The 20,960-nt window shown below is 40.3% G+C and overlaps 1 protein-coding gene across 5 annotated transcripts; it reads left to right on the forward strand.

Annotated features, from left to right (window-relative positions):
• Positions 1–719: 719 nt before the first annotated feature.
• On the forward strand, positions 720–19,724 carry znf217 (zinc finger protein 217). 5 transcript variants are annotated; one of them, XM_006639483.3, is made up of 6 exons: positions 720–862; positions 9,086–10,837; positions 12,523–12,648; positions 13,133–14,626; positions 16,266–16,393; positions 16,495–19,724. In XM_006639483.3, the coding sequence occupies exons 2-5, from the start codon at positions 9,511–9,513 to the stop codon at positions 16,370–16,372; spliced, it is 3,054 nt and encodes a 1,017-aa protein (XP_006639546.2). In that variant the 5' UTR covers positions 720–862; positions 9,086–9,510; the 3' UTR covers positions 16,373–16,393; positions 16,495–19,724. The 5 variants fall into 5 exon arrangements, with proteins under 5 accessions (XP_006639546.2, XP_015220143.1, XP_015220144.1 ...); XM_015364657.2 differs by lacking the exon at positions 720–862 and adding an exon at positions 1,779–1,891; XM_015364658.2 differs by lacking the exon at positions 720–862 and adding an exon at positions 2,264–2,419.
• The last annotated feature ends 1,236 nt before the right edge of the window (positions 19,725–20,960 follow it).

A 20,960-nucleotide genomic window follows, 5' to 3' on the forward strand; every position in this document is an offset into this window, starting at 1 on the left:
GCTTCCCCGCTGTTCTCTGAGGGAAAAGGTGATGGTTCCATCAGAAATGTATGGTATACATCAACGTTTCCGTTCTATTCACAAACCTATATATACAGTTACTTAAAAAAAGTAACTTAGGAACTTTAAAAGAGTGCAAATTCGAGCTTAACACCCAGTTAATTGTAGGATAAACGACAGCCTCAAATTGCCAACATTTGCTCAAATACCAACTGGAATTATTTTTTTCACAATACAAAAATTACTTCAACCAATACTTGATACATCAATATTTTCAGGAAACAAAAAGTGCTCAACATATGCGGTACAAAATTCATTCGATTGGTGCCGCGCAAAACAACCTTGTTTAGGTGTTTTAAGGGACTACGTTTTTAAACAGTGATATACACGCGGGGTGTGGTAGGTGCATTAACTGGTACTTGTAAGTATGACCCACTTAATATTGTGTCGCCACCCCTCCGCGGAAGAAAAAACCTTCCAATTAGCCTAGTTCTGCTTGTTACCTATCTAAATCAATCAATGTTCACTTTTTTTTTTGTAGAGTTGAGTGTGTCGGAATGTAAATCATGTATAAGTCACCGGGGATAAACGCATCCAATAAAGTAAGAACGAATAGATAAGTTGGTGTCACGTGACCTGCCCCCCCCCGCAACCTCGCGCGGCGGCGGCCTGACTCGTGCACGCGCAGTGACGTTCAACAATACGTTGAGTGGGGGGAGAGAGCGCGCGCCGAGCGCAACAGCTGCAGATTTACAAACAGAGGAGACACAGCAACTTTCTTCATCTCCCACACGGAGGAGAGAAAAGCCAGCACCTGACACGGGCAACTCAGGGGAAGGCTGCCGAGAATGTGAAGTCCTGGGTAGGTATCGGTGAGATCGTTGTTTGTTTTTTTTTTTTCAAAATTTCCTAGAATGTGTTCTTTTTTCCTTAGTTGATTTTGGAGTTTTGAGCAATTCAATCATCCTAATGTTAGCGAACCACACGCTCCACTGAGCGCACACACACACACACAAAGCAGGAAATACTGTCCGTGTGTCTTAAACCGTCGCTCTATCTTCCCTCTCAAGACGGGATATTAAACAAAGGGTTTGGCTGAGGAATCACAAATAGGTCGAGACTGTGATCTACTTCGCCACGGAGGGCTGTAGACTCAATTTCGGACATTTTGCACGAGTGGGTATAGAAATAATACCCCCCCCCTCCCCCCTCCTCTCCCAAATAAAGTTATTCGCATTTCATCTGACTGTGTCGTGACTGTTGGAGGCAGCTTTATCAATAATCACTGGGTCAGAAATAATTCAACGAAATACTGTCGGAAGCGGGCAGGCTGGAATATCCCCTTCTAAAGCTGAAGCGTGGCTCTCCAACTGTTGAAGCACCCGAAGAATACAGAATAGCCATTCATGTCTCTCTACATTGTATTTCAGGAAGTCCCCACAACTTTCATTTTATTTCTGATTATTGTACGAGACTTTCAACGCGCAACGTCCCTCCCGAAATGCGCTTGAGCAAGAAATCAACTCGTTGCGGTTTTTGACGAAAGGCAGCCTGAAAGTTAATTGATCGGTTGTCAGGTTGTTTTTGCTTCATCTGGGTGATTATTATTTTTTTTTTTTTGGTGTGTGTGTCTTTTGTCCCTACGGTCTCTTGAGTGCAAAATTGATAAACAGTAGTTGCCTCATTTTAATTACAGGACAAAAGAAAACGTCACCACCCCCCCCTCTCTCTCCTATCCACCCCCCCCCTCCACAAAAAAAGTCGATTAACAGTGCAACTCGCCCAGTGTTTGTGTAGGATCATGAAGAACAGATTTGCTTTGTGAGCAGAGGCAGGGAACTAATAGAAGGAGACATTTGGAAGACTTCAAGGTTATTTATCGGACTTTAAGGTAGTAGAAGCTTAAATCGCTAGGATCCATACTTTTGCGTATATATTTATATGAATGTGTGTGCACAGTTCTCGCCATTGTGTCGACTTCAAAATCTATACTCAAGCTACGAATAGAAAGCAGATACGTATTTTTCTCTACAGACGTGTGGATGTTTGCCTGGATGTTGATATACTAACGCCTGCATCTCGATTGCCTCAATACAAAAAAACAAAACAAAACAAGCTTATCGCAGCTACAATCGGTTCGGACTGAAAGTGTGGAGAGAGGGGGAAAAAAATAAACACGTGTCAGGGAAGATGTTCGGCAAACTCGTAATGAATATGAAATAGTTCGCCTCAGAACGAAATCGGAAGTGTGCTGCTTCCCATTTTTAGTTTCAGACAAATCTGGTAGTCGGGAGCTCGTTCCGGCTGGTGCCAAAGGTCCGAGGTGTTTAGAGGGGCTGATTTATTGGAGCACTCGACGATTTTTCTAGTTTTTTTTTTTTTGGGGGGGGGGGGGCTCGTATTGGATTTTTCATACCTGGTGGGTGAAGATCTCTACCCGGAAAAAAAAAAAAAACAAAACAAAAGATGAGGGGTTCGGACAAGTTGAGAGTTTCCGCGGATTGCATACGCGTATTAGAGTCGTACCGGTGGGCAGTTGGGCAAAGCCCACGGGTGAAGTAACTGAAGTGCAGGTTTGAATAGCAGGCAGCGGCTTGCTGACTAATGAGTGATTGCGTGTTGCTGGGCTGGTGGGGGGTTGGTGCGTCTGAATAGGTAGCGAAAGCTCGGATAACGCGACAATAGCCCCCGCTGAAACTTTTCACGCCGCCGAGCCGTGCGGCGGGCTGGAGGTGCCCGGTGGGGGGACGGCAGGTCGGGATCCCCAGTCGCGCTGAAGCCCCTGCGAGCCGATGAAATTACCCGCGGTAGGAATAGTTTATGATCGCCCGGGTGTGGGGTCGTCTCTCTCTGGTGCTTATCCTCGGGGTGTGCATTCTACAGGGGGGCAAAACAAAACCCGAAACGAGGTGTTGCCAATCCTGCCCATATTATGTGCTGGGGGGGGTTATACGTCGCTGTTGAACATTATGCTGAACTTCTCGTTTCCTCGCTTTCGAAGATCCATTCATTCGAGCGGTGATGTCACAACCGTCGTTTTGCAAGGCTGCAGGAGCCGTTGTTGGGGGGACCGAGGAGCTGTAGCGCTTTAAACCCCCCGCGGTGGGTTTAGCCGTGGCCCCCCGAAACGTTAATTTGGGGAAAAAAAAACAACAACCAACAAACCCTGGCGTTATGTGGGTTTCTAGAGTGTACCGTGTTGGCGGAGGTTGTTGTGTTTTTTTGTGTGTGTGTGTGCGATTGCTGAATGGGTTTGCAAGCGCAGCCCCACAACAAAGGAATTAAGTCATGGAAAAGCAACAGCTGGCCTGCTCTTGGCTGGAGAGGGGATGTCTTGCCTGTACAATGAGCTGCGGTCGTTAAGACGGGGCTTCTGAAAGGAAAGGTGGTGGATCGTGAAATATTGTGGAGTCCACGAGAATACAATACCGCCAAAGCTGCGTTAGTAAAAGCTCATATCCCGATTTGAAATGTGGCAGTTGTGTGTTGTAGTTAGGGGGTGGTGGTGGCTGTAAAGATGGTCTGATGCGTTTCTGGAGTTTTTCTTAGACTTCAGAACATTTCAGAAGTGCAATTTGTGACCCCACAAGCAGATTGCCATGTGTTTTATCTATGGTCGGTGAGAGGTTGTAGACCAAGTTAAAGTGAACTACAGATTGACATACTCTGCTGCAAATTATTTTAATCATGATGTAGAGACTTTTTTTTTTACAAAAATGTGAATAGTTAGCATACATGACCAAGAATAATGCACAGTTCGTTGACTGTTGTATACTTGATACTGAAACATATTATTTCTTTAAAACGTTGGAAAATTTTAAAAATGCCATCACTTTTTGAATGCAGGTTGATTTGTGATGGTATGAAAAGGAGAACTGGAACTGTGAGAGATAAACCACCTTAGTTTGTGAGTTTTGAATAAGTGGCAAGTCTCCTGGGTCAGTTGTCAAGTTATTCTACCACTGACTTTTCTAAAGAAACTAGGAAGTGTTGGTGAAGCCAGGAGTGTTTTTGAAGAGCTTTGTTGGCCTGTTGCCACGCTGAGCAGAGCAGAACTGGAAGAATTTTAGTTTCCACAAAACTTGTTATACTTGATCACAGGGTAGACAATCGACAGAGAGCGCTGCAAACATTAACATTTGTTTGGAAAATAGGGTACAGCCTACTCAAACTAGTCATAGAAAAATATTTTACAGTTTTTTTTTCAGGAAGAGAAAACAAAGAAATTTCAGTTATGTTATAGATTGAATTTTTGCTTTTTAGGGAAGGGCACACTACACAAAATGTAGTTAAAAGCATTTTTTATGACTGAGAAGTTATGGTATTCTTGGTATTAGTTATCCTTGTGTGTGATGGTTTTATATATTTCAAACAGCACTGTTACTGAATTACAGTGAACCTTTAACAATAGAATAGAAAGACATTTGTCAAATGAGGATTTGATATGTAATGTGGACGAAGTAGTTATGTGTTAAAATCCAAGTTAATTACCCAGTTATTTTCTTTCATCTTTTCTTGTTCTATTTCTATGACATTACCTGTGGCTTTGTGTAAAAAAAGATTCTAGTCTCTGCATTTTCAGGCTTGGTGACAAAAGGCAGATGGTTGATTAGGACGTTTACTCTCTTCTTGCCAAGTGGATTAAAAATCAAGAATGTAATCTAACCAGGGAGTTTAGAGGTGTTGTCAAAGACTGTTGGGCTTATTCATTACAGCTGCAGAGAAAGATGTTTGCTGATATCAAGTTATCTTGTACTGACAAGTGAACTGATAATTGCAGTAGCAGTCTGCAAAGCAGAACAACAAAACAAATAAGTCTACAACAAATTCAGACCAAACTATTTTTCCTTCTTCTTCTACCTCCTTATACTAATTTTGAAGATTGCTGGTTTAATTTCTTATAAGAAGCAGCATTTAATTGAACCATATCGCCACACGGTTTAGAGCTTTAGTTGTATTTAAAATCCTGCCTGTGTGAAGAGGTGTTGTAGCCTTTCTTGTTGGTACATCTTTATGGTTGTATACAGGAGAGGAGCCAGAATGACTCTAGATTTCTTAACAAGTATACTTCTCATTGCCCAACACCCGGAGCAGCTCTGTGGAAATGGCGTTTACGGAGGGAGTTGTGGTGTTCTTGTACAGCAGTGGGAATACGTATTGTTCGTGTTGGGCCTGTTTCATAAACTAGAAGGTAACTTCTTGTTGGGAAAGTCCTTTAGTTACAGAGGGAAGCACCTGCTGTCCCTTGGTGTTGGTAGCCATGGCATGAGTCATTTGCGATGATGGGCTTGCTCTTTCACATTTAAAGTACCTTTCTTTGGGACGGTCACCTTCACTGTCCACACATGTCTGGGTCTTGTGCAACTTGTGGTATTGTGCTTTACGTGCTGGAAAACTGTTTTCCCCAGATGGCGCTGCTTAGGAGAATTGTGTGGCAGATAAAAGGTGCTACTCCTGTCCAACTGGGAACTGGTATATAGGCTCTTACAGCTGGAGCACTACATTGATCAACAGGGAAAGATCTCTGGCATCGGAGGCCAGCTGGAAACATCTATTAGTCAAGCTACAGGGCAGATCATAGCGTTTGTTTTCAAATATCAGACTTACTTGCAGACGTTTTCTAAGCTCTGGTTTGAACAAGTTCCATGAAGGTGTGTTTTTCTTTCTGTCATTTAAGTCTATAATTTCTTTTAAAATCTAAAACACACCCAGAACTGATTGTAGTGATTTTGGATTGTTACTCTGAAAGGTCATCGGTATTCTAACACTTGTGTGAAGGCTAGGATTTACCAGTTACTGCAACGACACAGTCAGTATGGGAAATACTGAATCATGAGAATGAAGACTTTCATGCTCTTTTTTGGGGGGGCCTTTCTTGTCTGTTTATTGCTGTCAATGATTAACATAAGAATGGTAAACAATATATGACAACAACTGTTCAGGTTTTTCATATAAACTGCATTGTTTTAGATTAACTCATTTTTACACAGCTAAAAATGTTTAGGACAGACATTTATTTAATAACCTGTTATAAGTTAGCATACTGTATTGTAAATGCAGCATTTCAGTCCATTCATACTCTTAATTGCATGATTAAATTGACAAAATAAGCAACTTTGCTTAGCAACTGTTATAAGTATATTCACACAATGGTAAGTTTAGAATACAGATTTAAAAATAACTTTTTTTACATGCCAATGACATGTAAACACTGGCATAGGTCTCTAGATGGAATAATACAGATTAACATTTTAACATCCACGTTTTGTATATGAATTTGCCATTTCCTCACAGGCCAAGTTCTGCCTATTAATATGTCAAGTGAGGTAAGCTGAGGTTGTTTTTTTTTCCCTCTCATTTGTTCACAGATTCACCGTAGAGAGGATGTTTTCATTCAAAAGGCCTGAAAGCTGTTCCAGAAATCTTGCAGGCATTTATTTACTGAGTGATTAAAGCCTTCACTTATAGCACCAAAAAATGAAATTTTAAAAAGCAAAAAAAAAAACCACTACCTGGTATCAAATAACAGTATTTCTCCCCTCTCCATAACAGATATCCATTAACAGACTGACCTTGACTTAGCTCTGGGGTCACAAGACTGTATTTTGCTAATGATTATCTCTACATGAGTGTATTCTGACTCATTATAATCTGAAAAGTACAGTTTCTAAATGCATGGAACAACATTTGGGCCAGTTTAGTTTTCTATACAGCCCAAGAAGTGGTGTTCAACTTTGATTTATAGAAATAAAATCAGTAAATTGCAGAACAAGTTTCAATTTTCAGTTCAAAGGGAAGATGTTTTTCTTAATATAGTGTCGACTTGAAAAGAAGCTGCTTTCTGCTACCTTGTTGGGCCCCTCGACCAAGATAAGATGATATGTGTCGCTTGGGTTTCTCTGGGTTGCAGCTCTCCTAGGCAAAGTCACTTGATAACACAGGGGAACTGAACTGAAAAACCCTTAAGTGATTTGCTTGCATCCAGAACTAAAAACAGAGCATTGTGTAAATGCTTATTGTAGTACGCATATTGTAAGAAAAACTGCTGGGTCATTTTTGTTTGTGTTGCTATTGAGTGTGTAGGGCAGCACAATACAGTTATCTAAAATGTTGTCGGTGACTTTGTCATTGTGTATTTTGATAAGATGTACATCTGAGGAATTGTAGGTTTGCTGTAATGTTCTGGATTCCCTGCTTTCCACTTTGTGCAGCACTGTTTTCATGTGCTACTGCACTTATTGACATTCAGTGCTGGTGATCAAGTTATCAAACCAAGATGGTGTGATTAAGGCACATTGCAAATATTTAATTTGAGTTATTTGAGTCCATAATGTCTTTGAGAGGAAACGGCTGTATTTGCTTTAACATTGAGAATCAGCTCACATGTAAAAAGAATCATTGTGAATGTATAATGTAATACATCGATCAAAAACATCACTTGTCAAAAAATGGAGTAAACTCTACCATAATATAGTAGATTGTAATAACCTTACCCTGACACTACCCATGCCTTTTGCTTGAGTTCAGTACATTTGATTATGTGCGTGGGGAATATTTAAATTTTTTACACGTCTTATTCCTGCACGTTTATGTGATCTTTTAGCTCCAGCCCCACCCCCCTCCCCCCAACTTAAGAGCACTAGATCTCTTTGAGAGAGTTTGTGTGGGTGGCTGGAGTTCCTCAGATTGCCCAAGGTTTGATACATGGTAGAAGTTTTGACTTTGTTGCAAAAGAAGTACAGGAAGATGGTGAATTAATGACACTATTCCTTTCTAATTATTTTGTCTGTCTTAAGGTTCAAACTGCAAAAGCTAAACCAAATTAATTATGTTTTGACATTGTCTTGGTGTGGTGGAAAACCGAATTTTAATTTTGGTTATACATGAAAGACGGGTTAAACAGTTTTAGGTCATGTATTTTATATATGCATAGTTGTTCTGTCTCAGCTGAGCCATTTTATAGTTTTCTCATCATTCAAGAGTGAAGCTAATGGAAAATAATCAGTTTGGTCATTGTTCAGAATATTTTATCCAGAGTTACTGATATGAAATGGTATATTTGTTGTTTGCCTGTGAGAGTGTTTTTCTTTGCTTGTAACTTCCTGCTTTTACTTTCTGTATGTCTCTGCCCTAAATGGGGCACATGAAAGCTCTGCTTGTGACTTATATACTGCTGTGCAGTGTTAATGTCAAGAATTTTTATTGCAGATTTTTCAGCATTATATGGTTCTTTAACTTTGTAGAAAGTGAAACTCTCAAGAACCTTCGTTTAGTCTTGACTTGCTTCCAGCACCAGCACAGGATTTCAGATTGTGAAATTCCTTGCGTTGCCTGTAACGTATGCCTTTAGCTCAGAAAGACTTCCCAAAGCCTTGCTGATCTTCCAAATCATGTTATCGTTGTTCCAGGTGTACTCTAGATTTGATCTGAACTGTTAGAAAATGGCGTTGTACTTCACAACATCACATTTGGAGGAAAGTTTAAAGATTGCACAACCTTCTTACCTTTTCACAGCTGCAGCCTGAGGAAGGATAGCTCTGAATAATGTCATTGCCAGATTGAGAGTTCTTTTTGAGTCAGTAGTAGCTGTACTGTGGTTTATGGTTCATTGTCACCCTGGGGAAGCATACATTTGTAAACTCTTCTTTTGTCTGTTATAGAAAAAAATAGTCTGTTTAATGCAATATTTGCAGTAGAGAATGCCAGACCCTTTATGTGTAAGGTTAAGTCTGTAACATTGGATGAGATGTGAGGATGTGTTCAAAGAAACAAAAGTTGTTGTGATTGTACTCATTTTGGCACATGCTTCTAACAGTTGAGGAAATGCTTGTGTAAAATACTGGTAAAGGATGTATTTCCTGTTTTGTTTTGTAACACAAAGTTTCTAGTATTAGCTGAAGCCTCCTTTAATTTTTACTCTTCAAGTGTTTGAGATATTAGTGTCTTTGCAGTTTAACATTCTGTTTATAAACTGAGTTAATCATGTTACGTAAGGGGCTGGTTCATGGTATTCACTCATATGTATTTCGACAATAGATATACAGGTGTCACATCTAATGGTTTTATTTTTCTTTCTAAATTACAGGTGCTGATTGGCCCATAACTTGTCAAGACCGGTTACTGCTGAATGTGTCAGAACAAAGAGACGCAACGTAATCATACTAATATCCTTTATTGAAAAGGCTTTCATGTAACTCATTATGCTTTACCACAGCACCAGTATAAAGGATGGCTCATGTAGGAGCAGACCTGCAGGATCACATACTGAATAAATGAACATTGACTGAAGAACAAAGAAACCCAGTTTACACAATTCTAACATGCAGAAGTGCAGGAAGAAGACAAGATTCCTTGGAAGTGCCTGATATTTTGCAAACCTCAAACTCATGTGCTCAATCTAAAAGCTGTGAAACATCCCTGTTTCAAAGGCTTTTGTAGTTTATATTTCTGAGAGATAGTTGGCACAGCCTTGTACTTCTTTATAAAGGTGTTTTTGTTATTGTCAGAGACATGCCTACTCATCCTTTAATATCATACATGGAAAGTCCCGATGGACTGGGTCAAGATACAGCGAATACCAATGCCAGCATGCCAGGCACAGGCTCGAGCATGACCCCGCACACCAGCATTCCAGAGAAAGCTCTGGCTCAGGTGGAAGGGTGCACGCCCTTGGACTGTATGTTCTGTGAGAAGACTTTTAAACACCAGGACGAGCTCAGCCCCCATGTCCTGACCCAGCACCCGACCACCCTGTTTGGGCCGGCGGTTCTGCGCGTGGAAGCGGAGTTTCTGACTCGGAGCGAGAAAGGCAGGGCCAAGCCAACTCCTCCCAGTGACAAGGAGGAGGGCGTCAGCTGCGAGGTGTGTGGACAGCCCGTGAAAGATGCAGCGGAGCTGGAGTGTCACATGAAGAAGCACAAAGACTCTTTCACTTACAGCTGCAACGTTTGTGGGAGGCGTTTTAAGGAGCCCTGGTTCTTGAAAAACCACATGAGGACACATGGGAAGCCGGGGTCAAAGAACAAGGCGCAGCAAGACCTGGAAACTCCCGTAACCATCAACGATGTTGTCCAAGAACAGACATCGGTCAGTGTGATTTCTCCATACAAGATGTGCATGGTTTGTGGGTTCCTCTTCCACAATAAAGAGATCTTGATGGAGCACAGCAAAATTCACATCCGGGAATCTGAACCTGATGAAGGAGTACAGGAAACGGACAGGCAGCGCGCAAGTGTTGCTCCAGCATCCAAAGAATCCTTCTTGCAATTTGTTGGTCTGCGTTCCCGGTCCTCGGAAACGGATGCAAAATCTGAAAAGTCTGCAAAATGGATTGCCCAGCTTGACCCTTTTAACACCTACCAAGCCTGGCAGCTTGCTACCAAGGGTAAAATAGCTGTCGGCCCAGGACAGACCAAAGATCTTGGCCCGGATGTCAGCACGGATAATGAGGACTCATGTTCGGATAAAGAGGAACTGAATGAAATCTGGTCCACAAGCAAGAGCGAAAAGGCGGTGAAAGAGGGCTTTGGACATGAGCAGAGATCAAAGCACGCAGGAAGGGAAACCCCTTCACCAGAGCTGGATCAGAAGTCCGCAAGCAGCAAAGACAAGCCCACTCAGTGTGGAGACTGTGGGAAGACCTTCAGGACCTACCACCAGCTGGTGCTTCACTCGAGGATACACAAGAAGGATAGGGGTGGGTCTGAGAGTCCAACAGCCTCGATAGATGGCAAGCAGTTAAGCACAAGCTCCAGTGACAATGGGATGTTAGACAGAACTGAAGAGTGCTCTGAAGATGGCTCAGAAGAAGGACTGCATGGTGATGCCTTTCAGTCAGGTATGCTTTTAACCATTATATCAGGATGTGTTTAATGTTGCTACAGGCAAACTTATTTAATCACATTGACATTTTCAGACCGAAGAATTTCACCCCATTTCAGAGTTAAGTAAATTCCTATATTAAGATACACAGTGAAAGCAAAGGGAAAACCCATGCATATTTGTATTTTGAAGCAGAATTTAAAAAAATAAGTTAGTGGAAATAAGAGAATAAGAGAAAATCAAAAAAAGAAAAGCAGCTGGGGGGGCTTTAGGAATTACTCTTGGTGTTTCCACCTTACACCTATTGGATTCTGGGCTTGCGTCTGGCCATGGGTGTCTGCTGCTTGGAGTTTGCACAGTCTTCATGTTTTGCTAGGTGCTGTGTTTTCCTCCTGCCTTCCAATTACATGCTGCCTAGATTAGTCTGTGAAGTGTTGCTGTGCCCCGTGTTGGATTGGTGTCTTGCCTGTGCCCTCTGTTTCCTAGACTGACTTGGAGTTACCACAGTCCTTACCAGGAATGAGTGGGTTTTCTACTAATAAGGACAATCATGAATTGGTGTTCTGTGATTAAAGAGGAAGTATCTGGGAGCAGGGGAAATAGAGATGCAAATCCATGGGAAAGCTGATTGCTGATGTAATTTTTTAGCTGATAACTCTGGACAGTCTGTTAGCTGCTAACCCATATCAAAATGGCAGCTGTATGTCCTGACACACCAGCCCCTTTCTAATAAAGTACAGTGATAAACTCAAACATTAAGCTTCACCTTGTGTCTGACATAAATGTAATCTATCTCAAACATATTGCATCACATGATACACCACTACCTACAGAACAAACCACAACACTTGCAAATGAAAACGTTTTTTGTGAACTAGCAGGAATTGAGAAAGCTGCATTCATGTTATACAGTGCAGTAGTTTTTTTTCCTACTTTTCATATTTCTGAGGTATGCAAGTTTTGGAATGAAATGAAATGAGCTGTCTATACATGTTCTCCACTGTTTTTCCCCCAGTAGGATTTACTACAAAAATGATGTTATAAGTATATATTTGAAAGGGGTTACGATGCAGATGAAAGTCAAATATAGTATGGAAGTTCAATACTTTAAATTGCTTATGCATGAAATAGAAAAAAGAAGAACAAAGAAGTTAAATTGTTTTTTTAAAGTTGGGTTCATTCTTCATTCCATTGCACAGTATTATACTTATTCCTTTGTCTTGGTTTCAGCCCCCTCTGGTGTTAGTTGCTGGTGTAGACACATTACAAGCAAGAAAAACAAACTCCTTAGATTTTTTAATCACCATCAGCACGTTTTTTTCCTTGAGAGTTCCTGATTTAAGCTTTTATCTCTCGGGTTGTTGCCTGCCCACATTGGGCAGCTGCCCAACCTGTATTGGCTTGTATCAGCGGGATAAACTTCTTTGTAGTGACCTGATTTTAACCTCTGGAAAATTTGCACAATGCCCAGATCTGCAGAATCCTAGTAGTGGTATTTAGTGTGATGCACATTTAAAACTTCCACTCTTTTCAAAGCACAACAGCAGTGCATCTTAAATTAGCCTGAATACGTCTTTGTATATAAATAGCAAAATTGTTGCAAAACAGCGTTTGGGGTTATTTCAGTTGGGAGCTAAATGGTGTTTTGTCAGCATGTGTTGTGCACAGTTTAATCTGAATATAATTTTGTCTTCTATACAGATAAAAGTGAAGATGGTTCAGAAAAGGGAAAGATGAAAATTCTTGCATCCTCAAAAGAATGCAGCTACTGTGGAAAGAGTTTCCGTTCAAACTATTACCTCAATATTCATCTCAGGACACATACAGGTAACTGTGGTTTTTATGAACAATTATTTTAATTTTGGTGTTTTGCACCATTGAATCTTGAATATTTAAGAAATATGTTTCAGAAGAGCACGTTTTAGGAACATGAGAGAAGTTATAAATGAACGGAGGCCATTTGGCGCATCTTTGATTAGTCTAATGATCTCATCCACACTTGTAGCTGCTAGATGAAGTAAAAAAACGCAATTGGGAAGTAAGTATAACAACATCATAGGAATTTTTATATAAAAATCTCTATAAGCAGATCAGTTAAAGACAAGAATGCTGATGATTAGGAGCTCAGCATGAACACAAAACCAACAACCATCTTAACCAGTTACATCGGTGAAGAATTTTCATTGGATGATGCTACTTGTGACGAAAATATCAGACGTTTCATTCCGTGACTGTGATAATCCCCTTGCTGTTAGGCCAATGTAAGTGTCATTGTGGCCTCCACACTGATGTTTTTCTCCTCTCTTCACAGGGGAAAAACCATATAAATGTGAATTCTGCGATTATGCTGCAGCTCAGAAGACCTCACTGAGATACCACTTGGAGAGGCGTCATAAAGACAAACAGCCTGTTGCTGAGCCCTCTAGTAAGCCAATTCCAGCGTCACCAGCACCCGACGGGTCTGCGCCTGCCAAGGAGAAATCGTCTCAGGAGATCGCCAGAATTGCAGCTGACAACCATAATGCAAAGCAGTCTAAATCGTGGCCTTTGTCCACTGCGGGGTCCGAAAACGCATCTCATGTCGGGATTCAGAGCGATCTGGGCTCAAGCAAGACTGTTATCAAGAATTCCTGCCAACTTACACAGAGCAGTGCAGTTAAAACAGATTGTGAGAATTCAGCTGTTGCAGCTGGTCATCCGTCAGGCTCGAGTGACGAAGCGCTTAAAAAACATGCCTTATCTCTCGACTCAAAGATGGAAGACAAAGAAATGAAAGAAGAGTCATTTGAGGTGCCATTAGATTTGTCCTTTAAGATGTCCCTTTCGGTTTCTGCTACCTCGGTGCCCAAGAGCACATTACTCACCAATACCTGTCCTTTGTGTACTTACAAAACTCTATACCCAGAGATCCTTCTAATGCACCAGAAATTGGTACATAAAGAAAAGCTTGATGCTCCGAAGAAAAATGGCCTAAGAAGCTCCATAGCTGCCCTCAAACAGAAACGGCACACCGGCTGCCCACCTGCTCTTGAGGGAAATGACGTTCAACCCTTGCCGCCGTTTTCCAGGAAATATCCTCGCCGGACCAAATCTCCGCCTCGCCAGGCAGCCAAGCCAGCGGAGAAAACGCAGCCAGCCCGGCCTTCTCAGGCAGCCGCGCGCGCCCCCGAGGCCGACTGCGGCAAGGCGGCCCATCACGACGCACAGCGCTACTGGATGGGAGAGGCTCACGGCAGCAGCCTTCGCCACGGGGTGACCGATGTCCGGCAAGGCCAGTCGAGATTCTCGGAAAAACCCAGAGATCCCGAAGCCCACGGCAAGAGGGGCAATTTTGTGGTCTCCATAAGGCAGACCCTTGCGGACAGAGAAGGGCCCGGGCCCCAGAGCCAGCAGGGGCGGAATGGCATCGTGTGGCCCAGCGACGCGGCGAGAACGTGCCTCTCCAGCCGGTTTGGAAACCCACCACCCGTAGACTTTGGCGAGCCCTCCAGCAAGAGGATCAAGTTCTCCGGGGCGCCGGTCTGCGAAACCTCGGAGACAGCCGGGCTGAGGAAAGGGGATAGCTATGGCAGGCTGCTGTCTGTGGGACGGGGTGTGAAATCCTCATCGCAGGCAAGCCCGCCTTCCAAAATGCCTCATGCCTTTTCGCCAGTCAAGCCGGTCTCTTCAACGTCAGCCAATGGAATGGATCCAGATTGGAAAGTAATAAATATCCTGCGGTCATACAGCCCGAGTGACCTCGCTTCGCTGTACAACACAGGAGTGTCTAGTGCTAGCCAGGGAACTGCGTCTGCTGCATCAGAAGGTATGCGTCTGTCTTTAAAATTGAGCTCCAAAGGGTTATGCACCTGTCCTTTACTTAAAAACGTGTATTTCTAAATGTGTAAGTAGGTCGTCGTGGATAAAGGCGTCTGGCCCGGCATTTAACAAAAATCACGCGTGTACTGTCTTATCGTGTAAATGCAGGATTATTAGTTTATACGACGTCTTGCTAAAGCACTTTTCAGTGATGGATGAGATTAATTTCGGTTCATTGTATTAGCTCATGTCACAGGGAATGTGACTAACAGAACTAAACAAGTAGATTATCTGGGTTTCACCATTGGTTGTCTAAGTAATAAAAGGAGAGGTTTTGCACATTATCCTCATCACCCTTTTTTTAAATGGAGTGGTTTTAAATTTGGCTCCGTAAAAATTAGTTTAGTGGTCTGGCTGTAACAGACCTTGTTCTGTATAAAGAATAACTTTACAGAGATCAAGGGCTTAATGTCAGCATTGGATAAATGTCTTCACTGTGCAGGCTGGTATTTCCTGTTCTTAGAGCTAATATTGTCCTTTAAAGAATTTTATCATTTTATTACATTTTTAAATTTTCAAAACCCATACAAGCACCACTTTCTAAGTTATTGGTTATACGTCTCTGGTCTTTGTTACTACGGTTGATGGCATTTAGACTATCCTTTATAACTGTCATTTTAGGTATAGTAGATTTGTGATTATCAGGCCATGCAACACTGCACAGAACACAGGGTGGTTACTTGGAATGTTTATTTGGAAAATGCAAATGAAACATTGAAAATCAGTAGGTTACTCTTTGATATGTCAAGCATCTTAATATTACTTTTTCTGACTACTGTAAATCACATACCCCTTTTTGACCTCCTATTTAAAGAATATAATCCTTAGTCAGGTTTTGTGGTTAAAGAAAAAAAAAAAGCAAAGCAAAAACTATAAAATAGTAATTGAAGAGTAAGGATGTGGTTTTTCTGGCAACATAGTTTACTGTAAATGAAGCCTTGCTCTCAAACTGACTGGAGACTCGGTTTAAAAGCCTGTTTCGAGTGTTACATGAGGAGATGCGTTCCACTTGGTGAACTTAATTAAGCTATGAGACCTCCATTATGGCTTGTTCACCGTGCCAGTTGTTGTTGCCCAGAGGAGACACAAGTGCTCTGGAATCCCTCATCCTGTGTTATCCTCACATCGGCTCTCTGGCACTCTGCTGTTGTGTTAGTCTGCCTGACTTGCTGCCTGATGGACCTTGTTGACAGAGTCATGAAAAAAAGCTCGGAACTCTCCATGTGGAACTAGTGTCCTCGCAGCAGAACTGCTTAGGATACTTTTAAATTAACCTTCTAATAAACACTTACAAAGAAGGAAATAATCATTTAGGTTCATGGACGTGCTTTTTCCTTATTTGAAATGGAATTTGTTTGATCACCCTTTTGTATTAAGACCTATTGAGATCATTTAATCATTTAAGATTGCATTTCTCCAAACATTTCCTTATTGCGCAAAGGTAATCAACTTTTTTTCAATTGAATTGATTTATCTTCTCCACCTATGATTTCTGTAAGCATCACTACCACTGTTTTTATGCGAGTGAAAGCCTTTCATAATGCTCTTGATGACACTTTAATTAAGCTGTCTTTTTTTCCTTTCAGGGAACAGACCATCGCTCTATCAGCATTACTCAAGTGTACTACAAAGGAGAAACAATCCCAGCCCTATGAGTAATGCACGCTGCGGACCTGCTGATAAGAATGCTTAAAATATGATGTGACAGATGATGGTAAATTTCTTGATTAACCTTCCTGTACTTGCTGCAAATTGCTTGAAATTAGTATGCGAGTGGGGAAAAATGCCCTCTAATTTCTGTATTTTTTTTTTTAGGTTTGAATGCTGAAGACTCCATGACTTCCATTTCGTTCACAACATGGAAGCCTAGAGGAAAAGAGAGACTCAACCCACTGGAATAAGCTGTGACCTGTACATATCGGAAACACTACTGTTATAGTGTTGGCAGTGCCATTACAAAAACATGTGTAAATGTATCTTTGCATACACAACTTAACTTTCAAATCAGTTAAAGCTTCACTATATTTAGAACTCAAATAAAAAAAAAGTTTGTGCCTAGAGAGATTTGAGGAGTGGGGACATAATAGCGGTCTTGAGTTATATCTGTGGAATTCAGGTCACGATAAATACGATGTATAAACTTAAAACCATTTCCAGGTCCAGTAGGACTTAGTCATCCTTTAGTTATAAAGGGTAAATCTTTTTTTTTCTTCCACTTTTTAAGTGCTTTAGAATTAAATGGGCTTGAAGCTGGCCTGCAGTGGTGCAGAAACAGATAAGAGGCACTGTGCAGTGATTTCTGCAAAGAATTTCTAATAGTAATTATAATGTTAATAAAGTTTAAAAATGCATTCTGTTGAGGAAGTCAGTGTTCTAAACACTTGGTTGTATAGAAGTACTGTATTCTAAGTGCTCGATGATGTAAAAGGACCGTTTGGCCAGGCTATGATGGAACACTTTGCACCCCTAGGCAGGTTCTCCTGGTTCGGTTTTTGCTTCCGTGAATAGTTCTGAATGTTGGTTATTCTCTGCTGGAGCTGACAGACTTGCCTGTTAGCTGCTTGTGCTGGCTCTCACTCGCCTTTTAGTGCCAGGAATGACTTCCTAGAGTTGCTTTCAGAGGCTTCGTGGGCACATTGTTACTGAGCTCTTTCAGAAGGATTCATTTCAACTTTGCTAAAGGAGCCATGTCTCCCATTGGTTTGAGCAAAGATCAAGAACATGCCAGGTATGGGGGGCCTGTTATACTAAAGACCAGCGATTTTCTTAAATACTGTTGCACACACCCCTTTCTACCCTAGTTCTCTAAATGGCCGTTTACAATGAGGAGTGTAGAAGTCGCCATGTAGTTCATCACATAAAGTGTTGGTGAAACAGCAGAATTACAGGTGAACCTGCCTTTACAGACTCACAGGGTTAATCTGTGATTTAAAACACTACTCTTGCTCTTCCTCACTATATTACATGAAAAAACCTTATATTGAAGACATGGACCAAACCCCCCCCCCAAAAAAAATAATATACACCATCAGTTTAATGCACTATTATTTTGAAGTTACACAATTTAATTACAGATCCTTTTGGACAAATAAACAGTGAAATTCAATAATGTAGTGTACTCTTCAGCTAGATTTTTTTGGCACAAAGTGTTAGGTAATGCTTTACACTAAACCTTGCATTGTGCTCTTTCCACACAATGTCCTAAAACAGTTATTTGTACCTGGGATCTATTTCTCCTTGAAGTGAGATTTAATTCATTATCTGCAGCGACACAGATTTTGGATAGATCTGTAATATTTACTTGCCTAGTCTGGGGAAACTTTGAATTCTGCTCTTCAATGTGGAAATAACCTTCCTTTGCATCCTTCATGTTGAACAATTACTTGGTTAAAACCACACTCAGGTTTAGATTCAGACCAGACTATCAGTTGTGCAGAAACAATGAAAAAGTAGGTATGTTTTCAAGGAATAGCAGGCACTGATAAATGCTTTTCTTCACTGCTTTTAAAATAGTCCTCTGCCTTTTATGTTTCTGGATGTGACTCTTGTTACTTCCACAATACTACTGTTACAACTGTATTCCTGTATTAGTTTTTTTTTAATAAGCATTGCTGGGTATGCAGTTGAGCAATGGAGATTATGAATTACTGGGAAGATTGGATTAACATCCCTTGCAGTGAAAGAAATCTGTATTGGCCTTCAGGTACATTTTGTCTAAATTTGTATTCATATGATTTAACATGAAGCACCATTTGAATCCTTTCCCTTGAGTTTGATAGATTAGCACCCTTAGGAAAGTAAATTGATTTTTTTGTTGTTGGAAAAAGTGGTGTTAAAGTGTTTATACAAAAATAAGATTTTTTTTCCCCTATCTGTCCTGGTCTAAACTTGAAACATTGCTCAGTGTACAGTTTCATATTGGTACGTTGTTATATGTCTGTTTCTTACAATAGGATGTGGATTGGAAATGTGAATTTCTCCTGAATGCTGTATTTTAATCAATTGCATTGTTGTCTTATGATTTCGCACAATAGCACCATGTTCAAATGTGTGTGCAACTCCAGATCGATCATTAAGATTGTGCTAAATGAACCCAAAGACCTGTTATATACCTGTTGCTCTATCTGAATATAATGCATAGTTGTTTTTAGACTTTGCAGAACAAAATCAGAATGTTGAATTGCCTCAGTAACATTACTTAAATGGTTCTCTTCATAATAGAATCTGTCAATACATGATTGTATTACTGGATTTGTTTAAATCTAGTTAGGTCTTGTTCCTGAGCTGAGCCATATGTACATATCCAATATATATATTTTTTAATTTTGCACTTTCATGGAATATTTTGCTAGTTTATACAGTTTTGATATAAAATTGTTCAGTTACCAATATTTATTGTGAACCTGTTGCTGCTTTTTCCCCTCTCGCTTCAAGGTTTTTTGGCCACTTTAACAACATGAGCAGTGTTCAGCTGTCGTTTGTTACAGCTAATGAGTTATGAACTGACTTTAAATGGGGGTCAATCTAGCTATTGGAAACGCAAAATTAAAATTCAATACAAGAAATGCATTTCTACCTTTTTTTAAAATAGCTTTTTATGCGTTTCTATTTAAAATATTTAACATTTGGTATGTTTGAATATATTCCATTTTTTCTTTTTTTTTGAAATAATAGAAGTGTCTAAAACTTAAAGTTAAAAACTAGGGTGTTTGTAGGATAAATCCTGTTACTTTTTGCAGGAAAAGTAATTAAAACTAGAGTGCAAATCCTAGTTTTTATAAACATTGTAGTTGCTGAAAAAGTCAGCCTACCTAAAGTGATGAAATGACATGAATCCATCAGTATTATGCACTGGGATAAATGTAGTCTTCTTACAGTGTAATATACAGTTTGAATATTAAGGTACCATTTGTTATTTTATTTATTTCATGATGTGTGAAACCTGAAGTAACTTGGGTGTAAGCAGTATACTTAATTTGTCTGCTGTACTTCAGATGAAACCTGTCACTGCATTCACTTGTAAATATAGATCTAGTGTTTTGCAATTTGGGTGTGTGTCATTCTTTTGATTTTTGTACAAATCTGTTTCTCATCATACAAATAGAACACTTACATTTCCTTGTGTAGTGGCACCAAATTCAATTCATGACACTTAATAGTAAAAATTTGAAAAACATGTTGCTTATCATATGGCCAACAAAGAACTAAAAGGCAGCTGTAAACCAACAAAGGTCTAAGAGGTAATGATTCCACAGCAAAAGTGTCCTAGAATATTTTCATCATTTAGAAGCCTAACCTAGGCAAAAATATATGATCCCAAACTTGGGGTTTGGCTTCTGCAAACTAGAATTTTTACTTCCCTTTTTCATTTATTAAGCAGAAGAAACTTTTTGCGTACCGAGTTAGTTTTGTTTGAAATAGCAGTGCTGATATGATATCAAGGTATAACTGTCTGTCAGAACGAGAATAACGGTAGGGGACCTTTGTGAAGAGGATTGCAGTTATGCAGCTGTTTTTCCTGATGTTTGAAGATTTTAGTAGACTAATTTTGCTCTATATGCTCTTAAAGTGTAAATTGAATATTTGTTCAATGGTCAAGGTCAAGTGGTGTTTCTCGGGCTCAAGAGCTTGTTTGAGCAACATTCAATGGAATTTATTTACATTAAACATTTATATTAAAGAAGTTGGTCTTCCTAAATATGTTCAAAGGTTCAAAACTACATCCAAAAATGTGGTGCACTTTGATTTCAAATGAGCAGATGACGTTTCATCACTAGAGGGCAGTGTTTACAACAATTCCCGTTTAAACTCAGGATGCTAAAACAGTGCTAGTTACCTTTTGTTTTTAAAAATCCGGTTTTAAAATGAGCTATTCCACTTTCACGCGAGGAAGATTGTATATGTCACATGACTAGGTCATTATTTTTTTTTGGTAGTATCGGGCCACTAAACCATGGGTTTATACGTGATCTATGGGAGGCTGTGATACATTTCCACTGCTGAAAACAAATTTAGCCTTATCTCAAATCGGTGTGAAAAGATGCTTAGTGAAAGTTTTGGGATATGGTTTCTCTTATCACTACAGGTAATATAAGATTTTCTATAAAAGAGTTGGCAGCTGAAAAAATGCCTGTTTATATCCTCATAGGACAATGTATAAAGTGGCCTTTCTCAAAACTTGTAATTTTTTTCCTTTTTAATTTGAATTCCCCTGAATCTTGTAAACACCCTGCCATATTCTTTCCTCTCTCTCTTGCTCTCCCTCTCAACAGGAAACACCC

Source organism: Lepisosteus oculatus, chromosome 16, assembly GCF_040954835.1.
Source record: "Lepisosteus oculatus isolate fLepOcu1 chromosome 16, fLepOcu1.hap2, whole genome shotgun sequence".
Taxonomy (NCBI): Eukaryota; Metazoa; Chordata; class Actinopteri; order Semionotiformes; family Lepisosteidae; genus Lepisosteus; species Lepisosteus oculatus.

Bases quoted from the DNA above. Each gene is read 5' to 3' on its own strand.
- znf217 (XM_006639483.3), top strand. From the start codon at position 9,511: ATGCCTACTCATCCTTTAATATCATACATGGAAAGTCCCGATGGACTG. The intron at 12,649-13,132 runs GTAACTGTGGTT...CTCTCTTCACAG, and splicing joins TCATCTCAGGACACATACAG to GGGAAAAACCATATAAATGT. The intron at 14,627-16,265 runs GTATGCGTCTGT...TTTTCCTTTCAG, and splicing joins TGCGTCTGCTGCATCAGAAG to GGAACAGACCATCGCTCTAT.